Source organism: Sceloporus undulatus, chromosome 2 (genome assembly GCF_019175285.1).
Source record: "Sceloporus undulatus isolate JIND9_A2432 ecotype Alabama chromosome 2, SceUnd_v1.1, whole genome shotgun sequence".
Classification (NCBI taxonomy): Eukaryota; Metazoa; Chordata; class Lepidosauria; order Squamata; family Phrynosomatidae; genus Sceloporus; species Sceloporus undulatus.
In genome coordinates, this window is record NC_056523.1 from 165,956,740 (window position 1) to 165,975,748 (window position 19,009).

Sequence of the window (19,009 nt, forward strand, 5' to 3'; positions counted from 1 at the left end):
ATAGATGGAGCAGTCAATTCAGCATACAGTGCCCCCTTGGTATTTAGTGGTGTTTGGTTCCAGGACCCCTGTGGAAATCAAAAGCTGTGGATACTGAAGTTCTATTAAATACAGTGTCAGTAAAACGGTATACCTTATATACAATGGCAAAATCAAGGTTTAGTTTTTGAAATATATATATATATATATTAATATTTTCAAGCTCTAAATAGTCGGCCCTTCTTATACATGGATTTTTTATACACGGATTCAAGCATCTATGGTTTGAAAATGTTTTTCAAAAAAGTATAAATTTCAAATATCAAACCTTGATTTTCCATTTTTTATAAGGGACTCCATTTTGCTATGTCATTATATTTAATGGGACTTCAGCATCCACATATTTTGTTATCCACGGGGGATCTTGGAACCAAACCCCAGCATATAACAAGGGGCCACTGTAGTTGAAATCTGTGGAGAAAGAATCCATGGACATGGAAGGCTGACTATTCAAACAGAACCAAGTGCCCCTGAACACAGAGTTTGGGCTTCCTTCCAGCATTTGCATCAGATGTTCATACCAGAATATTTATCCTATCTTCTGTATTTTTCATGGAAAACAATGAAAATGACAACACTTTAAAACATTACAGATGTAGTATTTGCCTCATCTGTCAGAATTTTATCTGATACAATGCAGAGGAAAATTTGATCTGCAATTTAATTTACATATCTCTAGTAAAATTTTGTTTAAGCTCTGTTCAAATTGAGGCTATACTCATAGTAATATTAATAAACTCTGTTCTACCCAATTCTCTCAAAACTGGGACTCAGGGTGGTTAAAAATGGGGTTTTCCATTGTTCCTGTATTTGATGACAGTTCACTTCATTGTTCTTTATCTCAGTCTATAAAGGATGCTCTAAATAAAAATGTTGCATATCCATCAGATCCACAAAAAACACATTTCTTTGTTCCAAAAAAGAATTATAGACTTTATTCAGAGTAGTTTCTCTGGCTTTTGCAAAAGTTGTGTGAATTTTGTTCAACTTGTTTTAGACTGTACATCTTAGCAAATTATATTTTAATTTTTACATTATTTGGACTATTATATATAACAAAGATTTTATTATGGCAAATATTCAAAGCAGATAAACACAATAAATAATTGATCTGACATCATTTAAATGTGTTTGGCAAGCTTCACAAAGGTTTTTGTACCAGTAGTTTAATGCATTGCTGGCACAATGTAACCTAGACTGTGATGATGTCTAAATTCATTACACTTTGTTTATATCCAACTATGCTGATTACATATTTAAATTTTACACTAGTTTTAAAAATGAAAAGCTTATCAGGTATACAGTACATGGAGACATATTAATGTGTTTATTTAATACATATGTATTCCATACTTTAGACCACTAGCTCTCATAGGGCAGCAAACAATACTAGAAAACTCACCTAAAAATACAATAGGTAATTACAGTATTATTATTATTATTATTATTATTATTATTATTATTATTAACCTTTAAACACTAAATATTCTAGGAAATGGAATATTCCAAGAAATGGGATTGTATCCACAGCTCCATACATAACCCTGATATTTATGCTGTCTGCCAAACAGATTTCGCTGTGAATTTACCAAGCAGCTGCAGAACACACTGCAAGAATTGCAGAGACTTCTTCTGGCATCTACAGTGGAACCTTGCCATACGCGGGGGATCCGTTCCGGATCCCGCCGCGTATGGCGATTTCCGCCTATGCTCGAGCCCCATTGTAAACAATGGGGCTCGTGCACGGCGGTGCGCAAGGCGCAACAGGTGCGCACGCCCATTCAATTGAATGGGATGCACCGCCCCTTCCGCCCTGCGCACGCCGGCGGCTTTGAGCGCCTATGCTCAATGCCGCCTATAAAAAGACCGCGTATGCGGAGGCTCCACTGTATAATGTAAATTATCTCTAATTAATGGATTGCTGGTGTGGTGCATTAGGGAGAGTTATATGAGCTGGCAATAGCCAGCAATTTTCCATAATAGCCACATTATTTTATTTATTTATTCATTTTATTTTATAATATTACAGGCATACTTCAAACAGCATTTTGTTTTTTCTTAACAGGTCGTGGGAAACTTATATTACAAGAAGCTCAAGTAGATATTATTCCACTGAATAAATGTAATCGATATAACGGGTATGGAGGAAGACTAACATCAAAGATGATTTGTGCTGGCTCTGAAAGTGGGCGTGTTGATAGCTGCCAGGTAAAATGGCAAAAATTCCAATTGAAAACATGTTGCTAAAATCTGTCATGCAACTGCTGATGACACAATTCATGCTATGTTACCTAGTAGTATGTCATAGCAGCACGAAATTAGTTAGCAAATTGGGAAAATACAAATTATCTGTTACTTGTGTGATAATGTTAATATCAGAAATGCCAGAATAAAATGGAAGGAGTGCCCCAATTCAGTTTTTTTATTTTGTATCTTAAACACTCTAGGCAATGAAAAAGGTTGAAAGCTCAAGTTCCTGCTTAGGGACTCACAATTAAAATAAGATCAAGGAGGAAGGCAGGATTGCCTAAATCCAATTGTTAGCTACAACTATTATAAACTCACTGAAATCTTAAGGCCTGTTACAGACTGCCAAAATAAAGCTGCTTCGGGTCTCTTTGGAGGTATGCTATTTAAATGATGCATGGGTCCTAAGTCGCGCCAAAGCCACACTCCATTCCTAAGCACTGGAGTGCAGCTTTGGTGCAGCTTCCGGATTCTTAGGATGCATGGATCATTTAAACAGCATACCTCCAAAGAGACCCGAAGCAGCTTTATTTTGGTAGTCTGTAACAGGATTGTAACTTAAATAAGTGCTGGCTAACCAAATTCCCATTGATTCAATGTGTATATTGTAGCTAGGACTAGCAGTTGAGATGAGAGCTATATTTTGAATACTGATGTGAAATGGTGGGCTAATAACGCACTGTTGGTATTTTGAGTGTGAAAATGTGTTACCATATTTTAAAGTTCCCGTCTGTGCCTTCTTTAAGACTTTTATAGCATCTGGGGACTGGTGTAATGAGTAAAGGCAGAGGAATTTTAGAGTTGCCTTTCTTTTAGAATGTATGGACCACACTTTTGTTCCATCCAAAACATTTTTCAGTTCTTGTACATAATGTCTTGTTAAGGCGCGGGACAGGCCGTCCCAAAAGGGCAGCCTTTTTCCCTCTGGAGGGACACCGCAGCTGCCAGACCGTGTAGCGTCCATCCGGAGGAAAAAGAACCTGGAAAAACCTGGTTATTTTTGTGCTGCTCGGCAGACATAACGAGTGCGCCAATGGTGCACTCATTACATAAGCGATGTCCGGTGACATGTGGACACCGCATTGTCACTTACGTCATAATGGTGGTGCCCGTATGGATGGGACACCGCCATTATAGCACCACTGCGCCATGCTAGGGTTAGGGATCGTGCAGTTGCTGCACAGTCCCTAACCCTAAAATCGTCACCAGCACGGTGCATTTGCACAGTCTGTACTGCGCCTAAATTAGCTGAATAGAATGGGTTATCATGCACTCTTGGGCCTCTTGTTTCATTTTTGGTTTAAGCTTTTGACTGATATTTGCAGAATGCCTGTGATCAAATTTTCTAAGCCATATTATAAAGTAGGCATTATAATTCAACTAGCACAAGATCACGCTATTCAGCCTTTCCAGATTTATCCAAATTTCCTTGAAAACAGTATTTTCTTTTGAGAAGTCATGATTTATTGATTACAGTCCTCCTGATACCTAAAACCATAATTCATTACTAAGACTCACATTGCTGTACTGTGTTTTGCATCTTCCAGGGAGACAGTGGTGGGCCTCTGATGTGCTATGTCCCACATGCTGCCAAGTTTTATCTGGTAGGAATCACCAGCTTTGGATACGGTTGTGGTCGACCCAAACATCCAGGAGTCTATGTTCGTTTACTCAGTTTCAGACGTTGGATAGATACTCGTCTACGTAGTAAAGCCACTACTGTGAGCTTCCAGTGTTTTGTGACTATGGGGTGGGTACTCTTCTATGCTGGTTTATGAGGATACAAACTTCTCATCTGTTGCAGTAGAATGATATTGGATTTCTCTTTACACTTATTGCTTCCTCTTGGTAAAGTGTCATTCAAAACATTCATTGTTTAACAATCAACATACTATTTTCTCTCCAATGTCTGAGTTACATTCAGAAATATATTTCCAGTGTAGTTTTAAAGACTAAGCCCAATAAAGACTTATGGGTTTACATGTGTAAACCTTAAGGACTGTAATTAAAATGAATAATATTTTTCTAAATTGACTAAAACATGTAAATGAATATGATTTTTAAAAAGCAACACTGAAAATAATAAGTAGCATATAGTGGAAATGGCTGTTCACCCAGTATATTACTGTTGATTTATACAATTCAAACCATACAATTTGAAATACATATTTTGATATTGCAGGATATAATAAACAATATAAATGATACAAATGACATTGTATTTAACATAGCATTTTTCAAATAAAATGATTGCAATTTTATACATATACTATGTTTCAAACCCTTAATTTAACAGTGGTGTCAAACTGCATTAATTCTGCAATGGAGATATAGGCCTGTTACAGACTGCCCAAATAAAGCTGCTTCGGGTCTCTTTGGAGGTATGCTATTTAAATGACGCATGGGTCCTAAGAGTCCGGAGGTCGCGCCAAAACCACACTCCATTCCTAAGCACTGGAGTGCAGCTTTGGTGCAGCTTCCGGATTCTTAGGACACATGCATCATTTAAACAGCATACCTCCAAAGAGACCCGAAGCAGCTTTATTTGGGCAGTCTGTAACAGGCCATAGCCTTAGAAGAAAAAAAATATGAAGATCTTTGAATAAGAGTTAATTTTTTTGTGGTATTTCCTTCTGTGCCTTGATACAGATTTATTAACATATATTTTTTAAAATTTGGACACATCATAAAATTATAAGCAAACGTCCTAGGAATAAATCTTCCAAACATAAGCTTATTTCCAACTGCACATGCATGGATTTGAACTGACCGCATTTTGCCTGGTAATTTTAAGATAGAAGAATGTTTGAAGAATCAGGGCTTTAAGTCACATTCAACTGACGGCAAAGAAACATCTCTAAGGGCCAAAGCAGACAGCCCAAGGTATGGTGCTTAGACGCCACTTTCCCCAGAGCCGGCTTTTCCCTTGGAGCCTCCTCCTTTGGGAGAAAGGGTGGCTTCTTTCCACCCCAAAAAGGAGTGGATCTTTGGGGTAGAAGCTGGCTGGATTGGGGCCAGGCATCTGCTTGCCTTGGCCCCAATCCAGCCTAAAGTCCTGTCTGTATCCCCCCCCCCCAAGTTCATTTCTAAGGCATCAAAATATGTATTTACATATGGAAATCTCAGAGGAAACTTTCTAATAAATCCCCAGTTCCTCAAAATCAGTTTAAAAAGCCTAGGTTCTTCTCCGCGGTCTCTGCACTCACACAAATGGGTGACACTGCCCCTAGGCAGAGCGCTCTTTGGGCCTTCTAGAACCTAGCAGTGTTTTGGCGGTAGCCCTGCCCACCTGCAGCGACTCTCACAAGGGGCTTCCTGCTGCAACATCATGAGCAACTGCTCTTCACTGATCCTCTTTCCATTTTGCTGCAGTCTGGCCACTAAGATCAGTGATTCCCAAACTTTGGTTCTTCAGATGTTTTGGACCTCAACTCCCAGAATTCCTGACCACTACTGGCCAAGCTGTCAGGGGATTCTGGGAGTTGAAGTCCAGAAAGATCAAACATTGGGAGCCACTGACAAGATACTGGCTTTGCTCTCTCTTGGATTTCTCTACCATTTAGCACAATGGTGCCCAAACTTTGGTCTTCCAGATCTTTTTTGTGCCTTCAACTCCCAGAAGCCCCAGCCAGCTTGACCAAGTGTCAAGAATTCTGGGAGCTGAAGTCCATAGCATTGAGCCATGCCAAGTGACATAGTGTCAGAGTGGATTAAAGTGATAGAATCATAGAGTTGGAAGAGACCACAAGGGCATCCAGTCCAACCCCCTTCTTCTGCCATGCAGGAACTCTCAGTCAAAGCATCCCCAATGACAGGTGGCCATCCAGCCTCTGCTTAAAGGCCTCCAAGGAGGGAGGCCACCGCTACACTCCGAGGAAGGAGTGTGTTCCACTGTCAGACAGCCCTTACTGTCAGGAAGTTCCTCCTAATGTTGGGGTGGAATCCCTGTTCCTGGAGCTTGCATCCATTGCTCTGGGTCCTAGTCTCTGGAGCAGCAGAAAGCAAGCTGTCTTTCAAATGTTTATTTGATGCCCTTTCAAATGCTTAAACAGGGATGATTTCTGCAGTGTGGAGGCAGCTGGGTTGCGGCGCTGCCTTTCTTTCACTGTACCTGCATCCCAGCGTGGGACCCTGTGTTGAGGCAGCCCAGACCCCAGGCCCTCCTCCCACTGCCTGACCTCTGCGCAGAGGAGCTGGTGCTGGCCTGGCGCGGTCACGTGGTGGTATGCACGCGCCCCCTGCCCGGCGCCGAGGGCAGGGCAGGGCACTCGCCCGCCATTTTGTTTCGCAGGCAGACGATGCAGGGCGCCTCTCCCTCCTCCTCCTCCTCCGTCCTGGCTTCCCTTGTGGCGCTCCTGGTGTTGCTGAGCCAGGCCCTTGCCGCCGCCGCCGCCGCCGCGAGCCCCTCTGACGGTGAGCCCAGTGGGAGGCGAAGGAGCCCGGCCTCGCCCCTTAAGAGCGCCAGCGCGCCTCAAAGGCCGCCGAGGAAGAGAGCGCGCATGCGCGGGGGTAGCAGGGGTTTGCATTTCTAAGGAGGGCCTTGAGGCCACAAGGGCGCCTCCTCCTTTTCCAGGACAAGGGGAGGAGGGAGTGCGCATGCGCGGGAGAGGAAGCCAAGAAGAGGAGCCTCCAAGGGGCGGGCTGAGAGAGGGTCCAAGGCCAGGGGCGACTTTCTCTCTCCCTCCCTCCCTCGGATGGGATTATATCTCACCACAACAGTGCATTATGGTATGCAATTGATCGCACTCTTGGCACCTGTTACGTGTTTATTTACCCCTTCAAGCACTTCTGTGTTGAAATGGTGGCTGGATATTACACAGTACATATGATTATATTACACTGGCTCCAAATAGTGCGAACAGTAAGTGCTTAGCTTAGCATTTGAATCTTCACTAAGCCAGCAGACTTATTACTGGGTCTTTTCTTTTCTCCTCCCTCATAATGGCCTCTTATTGTGAGATTTAATCCTCCAGGAAGGAATAAATGGGATCTTCCTGAAGGGGCTCAGGAAAGGTCATTCTCTCTCTCTCTCTCATAAAACACACTGGAGAAATAACCCAGTCTCAGTGCTAGGGAATCCTGGGAACTGTAGTTCGCTGTGGCCCCAGAGTTCTTTCTGACAGAGAAGGTTAAATGTCTCACAAAACTACAGTTCCCAGAATTCCCTAGCATTGAGCCAGGGCAGTTAAAGCAGTCTCAAACTGGATTATTTCTGCAGTGTGTTGTGGACCATAGCTTTATGCAAGTTGATCTAGGCTGCATCCTCGCCGTAGAAATAATCCATTACGGCACCACTTTTAACTGCTGTGGCTCAATGCTGTAGGATTCTGGGAGTCGTACTTGGTTGCCGCCAGGTGACTTCTGTGGTGTGGATGCAGCCCTAGTGTGATTTTGCCCAGCATTTGTAAAGCATGTATCATTATGCCATGTTTGAATCAAACAAACTGCTAAGTTCATGAGAGCAAATTCTGATATTGAGGGTGGTGGGTTTTAAAACATCTAGTCTTATGTTACCTTTCAAGCAGAATGTCTCATAGGAGCAGTATTACTGTGTGAACATGATCATGCTGTGGGCATCTGTCACATATTCATTTACTGCTGTAATTGGTTACACTTTCAGACCACCCCATAACCTAAGTTCTCTGGGCAGTTGCTTTGTGTTTTTAGTTTGTTGCCTGCCTTATTTCATTGAACCTTTTCCTGTATTATTATTATTACGGGAGGAGTGCTTTTGTTCATTTTGGGGGACACAGGTTCAATTGGAAGACTTGCAAAAAGCAAAACTATTAAGCTGCCCTTCTCAATAGTGGCACCTGACAACTGAAACACTCTCCCGCTTGCTATTTGAGAGGAGATGCAGAAAACCACTGCCATCGTCTGTAAAGATGATAAAACACTGCTGACTTTTATTTTTTATATTTCTGTAATTTCACTATATGTATTTTAGCTGTCTTTGTGGCACCTTTTAGTCTAAGATGCCTAGAGATTTTGTTACATCAAGCAGTGCTTTTAAGTACTGTAAGTACAGTAAAAGTCTGTTCACTCATCTCAGTGGGATTGTTACCTCCCTTCTACAAACTCTCTGCCTATGACGCCACTAGCAGAGGCACAATCTCCTTTAAATGTGTGTTGAACACTGCTTTTGCTTTTTACAACATTTACAACATTGGATGCAAGCTACAGGAAAAGAGATTCCACCTCAACATTAGGAGGAACTTCCTGACAGTAAGAGCTGTTTGACAGTGGAACACACTTCCTAGGAGTGTAGTGAAGTCTCCCTCCTTGGAGGTCTTTAAGCAGAGGCTGGATGGCCATCTGTCGGGGATGCTTTGATGGACAGTTCCTGCATGGCAGAATGAGGTTGGACTGGATGGCCCTTGCGGTCTCTTCCAACTCTACAATTCTAAGATTCTATGTACAGTATGTATAACTGTGTCTTGTTTTCTAGCATGCGGAACAAGGCCTGCTGTGAATGAAGTGACACCAGACGCTCGGATTGTCGGTGGACGTGATGCCCGGGTCGGGGCATGGCCGTGGCAAGTTAGCCTTCAGCTTTACCGTGTTGCATTAGGTGGATTTCGCCATGAATGTGGTGGCTGTTTAATTAATAGCAACTCAGTGCTGACAGCAGCACACTGCATTAAAAAATGGGTGTATGTATCTTTTAATTCTTAATTGTTGTCTGTCCACCCCCAATATAATGAAAACTGGCAACCCAGAATGGCTGGCCCATTCAAATGGCTATGGGAAAAATCACAGATGAGCTATATAAGTAAGCAGTTTGTGTGTGGGGTTTTGCCTAGAATGAAGTAGGGCAATCTCTTTCTCCTATCTGCACCTATTTCAGGTTATTGTAAATCAGCCTTCAGCTGAGTAAAACAGCTTCGGGAATTAGGAGAACGAAGTTGATTACGAAATGTTTATGTCACAACTATTGCTTTTACATTCAGTGATGTACAGAATTGTTAAGGTGTAGCAGTATAAAAAACATTATAAATAAAATAATATATAAATTAATAAGTAAAATAAAATAAAAGGTAAAGTAAAGCTTGACATTGCCCCTTTGATTACCAGATTGGGGCTGTACTTTTTTCTATTTTAATTGCACTGTTTTTTTAATTGTGTGAAGCTGCTCTGAGTCCCATTTCTGGAAAAAGAGCTGGATACAGATAAATAATAATAAAATAAAACATGGAAGGGGGTTGAACTGGATGACTCTTGAAGTCTCTTCCAGATCTATTCTATGATTCTAGGAAATAAAAAATTATAATTAAAAATGATATCAACAGTAAAAATAAATGTAATTAAATATACTTAAATCAAAATAAAATTAAAAATGGAAGGAAATGGAATACAATAAAAAACAAAGAAGCCAGGTGCGTGCTGCGAGAACTAGCCCCATTGTTTCTAATGAGGCTTGAGTTTATGTGGTTTTTCCCTAATGCGGCGGGATCCGGAACAGATCCCCCACGTAAGGGAAGGGCCAACTATACCTTCTATTATATAAATGTCACACCCGTGACAGGTAAAAATAAGTTTTTTTAAAAAAAACCAGCACTATCTATTGGATGTAACAGCAACACATGCTATATTAAATATTCAATTGGCATTGGAAATCACCATCAAGAAAGCTCAGGGCCAATCTTTAGAATTGTGTGGTTTAGATCTAGACATGGATTGCTTCTCACATGGACAATTATATGTTGCGTGTTGTAGAGTTGGCAAACCAGACAATCTCTATATCTACACAGACAATGATACAACAAAAAATATTGTATACCCACAAGCATTGTGAAATTAAATATTTCAGAAATGTGTGCTTTCTCCTTTTCCATTTAACGAGACTGAGCCACCGCAACATGTGGCCAGGTGCAGCTAGTAAAATAAAATAAAAAGTAAAATTGAAATACAAAATAAAAATAAAATAAAATAGATGCAAACAAGTACTTTGAATTTTCTTGTTGAAATCAGTAGTATTTTAAAAAGAAATTAAAGTTTAGACAGATCACAGGCTGTCCTTTTTACTACTTTTCCCTCAGCACTACCTGGCTAGCCCCTTTTTCTCACTTTCCACTGCTCCAGTTGGGGGATACTGCCCACTTTGGAAGTGACTGTTCTAGATATATTAACATCAGAGATAAAAAACTGAAAATGTTTCACGATCATAACTTTTTTGGGATCAATTGAGAGCAGGCTGTGCAGTCGCTGTGGTCCGAGGCCAATTGCAGCCCGCCCATCTGCTTTGAGCCTAAGATTCATTGATGAGTTGTATCTTGTGTGTTGATGTTTGTATTCCAGTTTACAATACTGTATATATTACAATATATTTCTGATTCTGCAGAGAATTTTAAAAGTTGCACATTTTTAGTTTCTTTTGATGTAGCTTTAAAGTCTAAAATACTTTGAAGTGGTAAAAACTTATTCTACAAGATGTTGTATTGTCATAGGAATCCAGAGTATTGGAGAGCTGCTATTGGCTTGCATCATCTTTATAAAGAGCAGGCTCATGCTATAAAACAACGAGTGAGCAATATCATAATCCATCCTGATTTCAGAAAGGGCAGCTATGAAAGTGATATTGCCTTGTTTAAACTACTGAAGTCTGTCAAGTATAATGAATATATTCGGCCTGTCTGCTTACCTGAAGTTTCCCATCTAGTGCCTGATAAGAACCTATGTTACATAAGTGGATGGGGGAAGAAAGAAAAAAAAGGTAAATGTTTCAATTCCCCATTAAAATAATCCAATAAAGCTAGTTGTGTTGTTGGTATTCTAGTTTATTTCATACATTACAGAGAAACACCTGTATTTGCCAAGCCATAGTGATATACTGGGCCCTTGGTATCCCTGCGATTTGGTTCCAGGACCCCATGGATAGCAAAATCTGTGAATGCTCAAGACTTGTTATTTACAAAGACACAGTAAAATGGCATCAGTTGCATAAAATGGCAAAATCAAGGTTTGCTACTTGAATTTTTTTTTTAATATACCATATACTCAACTATATATCAACCTCATGTATATGTTGAGTGCAGGTTTTGGCACCACAATTAAAGATTCTGATATAGATAAGTTGAAGGTAAAATTTAGGGGGATGTAAGGGGATGTAAAGGATGAAGCAAAGGAAACCACTGTCAAAGGACTTACAAAATTCTGGCAAGCATAACTGTTTGTGCTCACCCTACAGGCTGGATGGATGAGAAGGGAACTAAAGTAAATGGTATTTATTCAATGTATGGGTGACACAATCATGTAGAGGCAGGTCTAAGAAAACACATGTAAAAAATGATGACTACTGTGTCCAGTTCCAGTCACCACAATTCAAAAAAGATGTTGAGGACATGGAGCATGTCCAAAGGTGGATGACTAAAATAGTGAAGGGTCTGGAAACCATGCCCTGTAAAAGGAATGACTTAGAGAACTGGGTATGTTTAGCCTAGAGAAGAGATGGTTAAGAAGTGATATGATAGCCTTGTTTAAATATTTGAAGGGATGTCATATTGAGGAGGGAAGCAAACTTGTTTTCTGCTGCTCCAGAGAACAGGGCCTGGAACAATAGATGCAAGCTACAGGAAAGGAGATTCCACCTAAACATTAGGGGAAACTTCCTGACAGTAAAAGCAGTTTTGCAGTGGAATATACTCCCTTGGAGTGTAGTGGAATCTCCTTCTTTGGAGGTCTTTAAACAGAAACTGAATGGCCATCTGTCGAGTTATGCTTTGATTGAGCGTTCCTGCATGGCAGGGGGTTGGACTGGATGGCCCTTGTGGTCTCTCCCAACTCTATGATTCTATGAGGTGAAAACTGGTGGAAGACTAAACAAAGCCACGCCCCAGGGCAAAGGCCGGGGCAAAAATCTGGGATGCTCTGACTCAAGGCAGAAAATGCACATCATCGCACCAACATATATATAGTCCAGTGCCAGTGAGACTGTGGCAAAGACAAAACGTGATTGCCAATAATGCAATGGATGTAACTGCAACATACATAAACCAGGCAGTTCAACAGGGGGCATTGGGTAAAGGGAGATGAAGGGGGCATTTATAGGGGCCTCCATGATTGTGCTTTGCCAGTGTATCACAGGGCCCAGTGATGCACTGTACAGGCTGTGCATCTCATGTGCAACTGTTGGCCGGTCATATGGGCAGGTTAAATAGCATCTGGATGGGAAGAGGGAGGTAATCGGATGTCACAGACCAGGGGTAGGCAACCTTTTTGAGCTGGGAGCCGGGTTGCTGTCCCTCAGACAACTGGGGGGCTGAAGCCAATAAATAAATAAATAAATAAATAATATAGGGCAATATTTTCAAATGTAGGACACATTTTATAAAAATGGAGGACATGTGAAAAAATTGATTATTTTTAAAAAATGTTAATATAAATGCATGTTTCTTAGGCATGATCAAAATGGAGGACATTTGGGCCTCAGAAGCTGGCTGATATCAATATCACCATCATCATCAACATCATCATCACTATCATTGTTAAAGGAGACCTTTTAGCATTAAAAACACCAAAAATACACAGAAATGCACTTTGGAAAGGCACACTGTCTCACCTTCAGAAAGAGTGAGTGCATGTCTCAGACACTGGCTGATATATCATCATTACCATTATCATTGTTAAAACAGAGCAGACCTGTACAAATGGAATGGAAATCCTCCTCCTCCTGCTACTCTTCTTCTTCTTCCTCCTCCTCCTGCTCCTTCCTTCCTCCTCCCTCCTCCTCCTTCCTTCCTTCCTCCCTCCTCCTTCTTTCCTTCCTCCTCCTCCTCTTCCCCCGCCCCCTTCCTTCCCTCCTCGCGGCTGTCTGGCAGCCGCGGGAAGGGAAGGATGGGAAGGAGGAGGACGACCCCTCCCTCCCTTCCCTGCCCGCAGCTGCCTGGCAGCCGCGGGAAGGGAAGGATGGGAAGGAGAAGGACGACCCCCGCCCCCTTCCTGCCCTGCCTGTCCGCCGGCTGAGGGCCACTCACGCGAGACGCCAAAGGCCCCGCGCGAGAGGCCCGGTCCTGCCACCAATTGCTGCCGGCGCAGGACCTTTGGCCTCTTGCGCGAGTGGCCTTTGGCCCCGCGCTGGCGGCAACCGGCGGCAGGACTGGGCTCGGGCCGGTCCCAAGGCCTCGCAGGGCCGGATCCGGCCCATGGGCCGGGGTTGCCGACCCCTGTCACAGATAGTGTGTTTGTGCAATGGTGCACATGTGTGGTAGGTGGGTGACAAAAAAATAACTTGCAGAGCGTGGCTTAACAAAACCCCAGAATTGAGCTGCTTTTTCCTGCCCATCTGCTCCGGCTCTGGCAAAAGGCAAGAGCTTTGTCCCTGGAGAACCTAAACGAAGTACTGATTCCCTCTACTTTCTAGTTGGTCCTTTGAGGGGAAGCACCAAAGAACTGCCACTACCATCATTTTCCCACCCAGACATTCAAAAAGGCCATAAGTGATGCCAAGGTGAGGAGAGTAGCAATAGCACTTACATTTCTATACTGCTAAGCACCCTTTAAATGGTTTACAATGTGTTAGCCAATTGCCCCCAACAAGCTGGGTAGTAATTTTACTGACATATGGAAGGAGGGAAGGCTGAGTCAACCTGGAGCCCTGCAGGATTAAAATCACAATGTTTTGGCTAGTGTGCCACCAGGGCTAAGCGTAGAGGCCTTCAGTGCTTCTTTTGAGTTCTACTGGAACCAGCTAAGCTCTCGCCTTTCGCCACTCTTAGAGAAGAGAATGCTTCCTTTTTTTGTTAAGAGTTAAAATACAATACTGTATTTTCTAGCGTATAAGACTACTTTTTAACCCAGGAAAATCTTCTCAAAAGTTGGGGGTCGTCTTATACGCCGGGTGTCATCTTATAGGGCCGGTGCTGAAACTTCCGAGCCGGACTGGAGAATCTGCGGTCGCCACATATGGTGGGGGGAGCTCAAAAACGGCTGCACCCCCACCATATCAGCGACCGTATGAAAGCAGCAAGGGCGGCGCTGTACAAGTACGGTAGAAGAAAATCTTGGAGACAGGGAGGGCTGGGCAGGCAGGGAGAGCTGAACAATTCAAGCAGACTTTGCATACAACAAGTTTTCCTGCTAAGTACCTTCATGTCATTAGCATTTGAACTAAAATTATCATATTGAAATCAAATCTGATTTTTTTAAAAAAAATTATTTGGTGTGCGTTAGAAGAGGGGTAGTCTTATACAGTGAGTATATCCCAAACTCTATATTTTAACTGAAAAATTTGGGGGTCGTCTTATATGCCCAGTCTTATATGCCGCAAAATACGATAGTTAAATTGACTCGTGGATAGGTTGACCCATGGATAGTTGAATCTCTAGATGAACAGAGGGCCGACTGTATATAGAAATTCACACTTTATGGCCAGAATCATGTATGGAAGTTATGAATGTGTAACCTGGAGTTACACCCACCTGTTTTGTATAGTTTAGGGACTACATGTGGACTACCAAAGTTCCCCAATCTGCAATTATTGGGAAACAGCCACTATGATCAACAGAAATCTGTTCCCCTGTTTCTTAGGATATCATTTAGGAGACAGTTGACTGCCATTCCCCACCCCCACCCCTTGTGTGAGTGATTTCCAGCAAAAGGGGGAATTGTGACGCGGGTCTTTCTTCTTCCTGGTCCATCGGAAATTGCCCACTGACAATGAACAGACCTTGTTGATTGCTGCTGCCAAGTGAGTGGAAATGGGTTTGAGGTCAAACCAGAGTTCATAGCACCACAATTACAATGCTTAAAGGTAAAAGTAAGGGTTTCCCGTTTGACATGATTTTCTAGTTGTGTCCAACTGTAGGAGGCGGTGCTCATTTCTGTCACTAAGCCGAGAGCCAGCATTCTCAGACAGCTGCCTTCCCACCAAAGTGGTACCTATTTACTTGCATTTTATATGCTTTCGGACTGCTAGGTTGGTAGAAGCTGGGATTAGCGATGGGAGCTCACTCCATCACACAAGTAATGGTCTTTACATATTACACATATGTAAAGACTATATAGGATTCCAGCCAACATTTTTAGTTTAACACTCAGTAAATTTTTAGAACAACATAGAAACCATGTAAGTTATGAAATGGTTTTTACTCATTACATTTTATTGTCACTGAATTCAAAATACAGTTGTTATTTTTCAGGCACTTGTTACTAACACTCAACAGTAGCAACTTTACTGTTAGACAAGTCCATTTTTTTGTTTTGCAATAACAGTGTAAAATTCAGCTTTGTGTCTGGATTTAATATACAGTAGATTAGGGATGAACCATCTGTGAGGATTTCCTATTTCTGCAGGATTTACGGTTTTAATTTGTTCTGTCAATAGATCTTTTAAAGAATGTACATTTGAAAGCTTGCAGAATTATCCTGGCTTAAATTCATTTGCTGGTTCCAACTAGAGTAGAGCCATTAATTCACTGGGATTTGCCTAAGTGTTGAGTCAATTGATTTAGTAGTCTGCTCATGGTTAGGACTAGTGATTGCATTTAGGCTCTTGTTAGCCATAAAAATGTAAAGGTAAAACCCAGACATTTGGTTTTTATCCAGTACTATGCGTATACTGCCAACAATAATTAAACAAAATTTTGAAAAAATCTTTCTCCCAAGCAAATGAACAGTCAGTTAGCCAGGAGCAGCATGCTACAGGTTCATAGAATAGTTAAATACCATACACTGAGATTATCAAAAAGTAGTTTGGTGATTTGCAGTAGATTGGCAAGGATTTTTGACTTTCAATGGTTTGTTATGTTGTTGTTGCTATCTCTTTTGAGACCTAAATGAAGATACTAACATGACAAAAAATTAGACTAAACGGGAGTAGACTTCTGTGGTAAAGGACTGTTATTTATTTATAGCTGTACTTTTTCAAGTCTGGCCGCTAGAACTTGCATTTCTAGGTTTGTGTTTTTTAGAAGAAGATCCAGTAGGGCACATTTGCATCCATCTATTGGTTAAATCAGAATTTGAAAGAGTGAGAAATGGATGACACATTAACACTGTACATCAAAAGATTGGATTGCCTGCCAGAGATGAGCATGCATACTCCCAATACTTTGAGGTTTCTTTTTAATTATAAAGGTTGTTCCCTCACACTTAATCTTCCCTGCCTGCCCAGGAGTAGGTGGGAAGGAGGATTTGCCACATCCTTGTTCCAGCAGTAGGTGGGGCTAATTAGATAAAAGCTTCTGTGTTCTATCTGCCTTGCATTCCATCAATAAAAAGTTTTATAGTCTGTGTTTCTCACTCATATTTGGGATGCTCACAGTATAGGCTTATGAACCATTTGTAACGGGCCAAGGTGTTGATTGCTTTCCCAAAATAGGTTGAATACCTTGGACAGCTCCTTTGAAGTTCAAGCTTAAACCTGTAGTAGATTCCCTACCTCACTGACATAGAGGTAGCCATGACTAATGTTTGAGTGGGGATTTGAACCCAGGTCTCTTGGAGTCCTGGGACAAGAACAGATGTGCAGGAAAAAGCATCTCGACCCTGGGATTTCTGAAAGTGGATCAAAACCCTGCTGTCCACACGGCCAGCTTCCAAAACACCCGGGTTGTCTGCACCATGTGGCATCAAACTTCAGGTTATTTTTTGTCGCCTCCCCACCATCACACAAACACACTGTCAACAACCTCCACTTACCTCCTTATTCCTGCCCAAATCCATTGGATTCCATTCCCTTCCCTTATGATCAGCTGTTCAAATTGCAGGTGCAATTCAGTGCTTGTACAGTGCATCGGTGTGGCCACTGATACATTAGCAAAGCACAATTATGGGGGGCCCTTCATCCCCCAGCACACCATGCCCCCCTGATGGACTGTCTGGTTTATGTATATTATAATTACATTGTTTGCATTATTGGTGATCACATTTTTGCTTTGCTGCAGTCTGATACTGTAACCAGGCTGTTTATATGCCAGTGCAGTGATGCACATTTTTTCTGCCTTGAGTTGGAGCATCCCAGTTTCTTTTTGCTCCAGTTTTTAGCCCTGGAGTGTGGCTTCATTTCACTTTGTACCCGGTTTTGCCTTGTGCATCATCTAAACACCCCACCTTCAAAGTCTTTAAAAGCCGCTTTATTTGACCAGTGCAGACTGCCCCTTAGTCTAGCACTCAAACTGCGACACCTCACTGGCTCTTGCTGCTGGCTCTTACATATACTGCCTAAGAGTACTCATTTGAGAAATATTAATGGCAGTTTTGAAACTACCAAGCTTGCCAAACATTGTGTTGGTATTAATAGTAGCAAATTCAATGAAACATTTTTGTAGAAATTGAAAATTTAATTGGATGACTATATATGGCTCACCTTATTGCAAAGTACATTCTCAGCAACATTTTGTGCTTTTCCCCCCAGGTAAATTTGAACTTACATTACGGGAAGCTCAAGTAGACATTATTCCACTGTATACTTGTAATAAGCATGACTGGTTTAAAGGGATAATATCAAGAAACATGATTTGTGCTGGCTCTGAAAGTGGACATGTAGATAGCTGTGAGGTAAAGCAGAAATAACCCTGTATTCCTATTATAAGCGTGTTTGGTCAAAGCTTATTTCCAAGCAGTATGTGAATGTAGCAACCAAAGTAAATAACACCTTGTAATTATTTATAATGTTTACCAAATCATCATGTAGTCTTGAATATCTAATTTGATTGTGGAGGTGGGGTTACGTTCCAGGAACATGTAGCTAGCATTCTCACCACATTCATAGTAAAATTTAGTAAGCAACTGATTTATAGGGGCTAGAGTACAATAAAGCAAGATTACCCTGTTCAAACTTTCTAGGGTTATCCAGGGCCCAAAACTGACACATTTAGATGACACACGCCCCCAAACCACGTGGAAGCTGCACTGTGGACACCTAAGGTGTCCCAAACACTGCCATAAAAGGAATGGGGGGAAATGCTCTTCTTGCCAGCCGGATTGAAAACCATTGTGGCGGCCCATATTGGGGCTGGATGTGTGCAGTCACCATGGCCCTGGCACAAATGATGCTGGAGCTGCCGTGGTCCACTTTATTGGGCCCACCTGTTTGAGGCCCACATTTCTATGAAAGGCTTATTCTTTTAATATGAGAAGCATACATGTGACTCGTTTGTTCACATTTTACTCCTAAACTTCAGAGTGCCATAAGTAATGCTGAACTATATTTTTTTGTATTTCAGGGAGATGACGGTGGACCGCTGATGTGTATTTTCCCAAATGTCACCCAATATTATCTTTTAGGAGTCACTAGCTCTTCTTCCTGTGGCATTCCAAAACATCCTGGAATCTATGTCCGTGTAGTCAACTACAAAAGTTGGATAGATTCATTTATACAAGATAAAACAAGTACCATCAACATACAGTGTAGCCTCATCCTTTTGGCTGTGGAATGGATTACCATTCACCTACTTCCATAAAGAGACAGACACCTTTTCTTGAACTAGAATGTTGAAAAATTGCTTTTTAAACAATGCGGTTTCTATTCAATTTATTTTATAAAGTTATTTATTTAAGCTACCAAATAGATTTGCTATCTTATTTTACGTATACACACCCAAATATATGCCAGCTGTAATTTAAAATGTAACCCACCCACCCCCGGCAGACATTATTCAGTTAATGTAGGAATGTTCTGTAGACTATATGTTACATGAACAAAATTACTGATCAGCATGGGCCAAAATAAAAGAAAAGGCATGATTTTATGGGGAAAATCACAGTGATACTGGTAATTTAGTAT

The 19,009-nt window shown here is 41.6% G+C and overlaps 2 protein-coding genes across 5 annotated transcripts in view; both read left to right on the forward strand.

Moving 5' to 3' along the window:
• LOC121921320 (transmembrane protease serine 12-like) overlaps positions 1 to 4,542 on the forward strand; it is a 41,524-nt gene extending 36,982 nt beyond the window's left edge. For both annotated transcript variants that reach the window (XM_042449227.1, XM_042449228.1), the window contains 2 exons: positions 2,105 to 2,247; positions 3,834 to 4,542. In XM_042449227.1, the coding sequence (XP_042305161.1) occupies positions 2,105 to 2,247; positions 3,834 to 4,064 (374 nt within the window). In that variant the 3' untranslated portion in view covers positions 4,065 to 4,542. The remainder of the gene's footprint in view (positions 1 to 2,104; positions 2,248 to 3,833) is intronic.
• Positions 4,543 to 6,536: 1,994 nt separating this feature from the next.
• On the forward strand, positions 6,537 to 18,786 carry LOC121922894 (transmembrane protease serine 12-like). Of its 3 annotated transcripts, none has more exons than XM_042452826.1 (5): positions 6,537 to 6,699; positions 8,735 to 8,939; positions 10,734 to 10,999; positions 17,639 to 17,781; positions 18,450 to 18,786. In XM_042452826.1, the coding sequence occupies exons 1-5, from the start codon at positions 6,585 to 6,587 to the stop codon at positions 18,684 to 18,686; spliced, it is 966 nt and encodes a 321-aa protein (XP_042308760.1). In that variant the 5' UTR covers positions 6,537 to 6,584; the 3' UTR covers positions 18,687 to 18,786. The 3 variants fall into 3 exon arrangements, with proteins under 3 accessions (XP_042308760.1, XP_042308761.1, XP_042308762.1); XM_042452827.1 differs by having other exon boundaries at positions 8,735 to 8,822; XM_042452828.1 differs by lacking the exon at positions 6,537 to 6,699 and adding an exon at positions 6,912 to 7,014.
• The last annotated feature ends 223 nt before the right edge of the window (positions 18,787 to 19,009 follow it).

Coding starts and splice junctions, on each gene's coding strand:
- LOC121922894 (XM_042452826.1), top strand. CDS start 6,585: ATGCAGGGCGCCTCTCCCTCCTCCTCCTCCTCCGTCCTGGCTTCCCTT. Junction 6,700..8,734: donor CGCCGCGAGCCCCTCTGACG/GTGAGCCCAGTG, acceptor CTTGTTTTCTAG/CATGCGGAACAAGGCCTGCT. Junction 11,000..17,638: donor GGGGAAGAAAGAAAAAAAAG/GTAAATGTTTCA, acceptor TTTTCCCCCCAG/GTAAATTTGAACTTACATTA.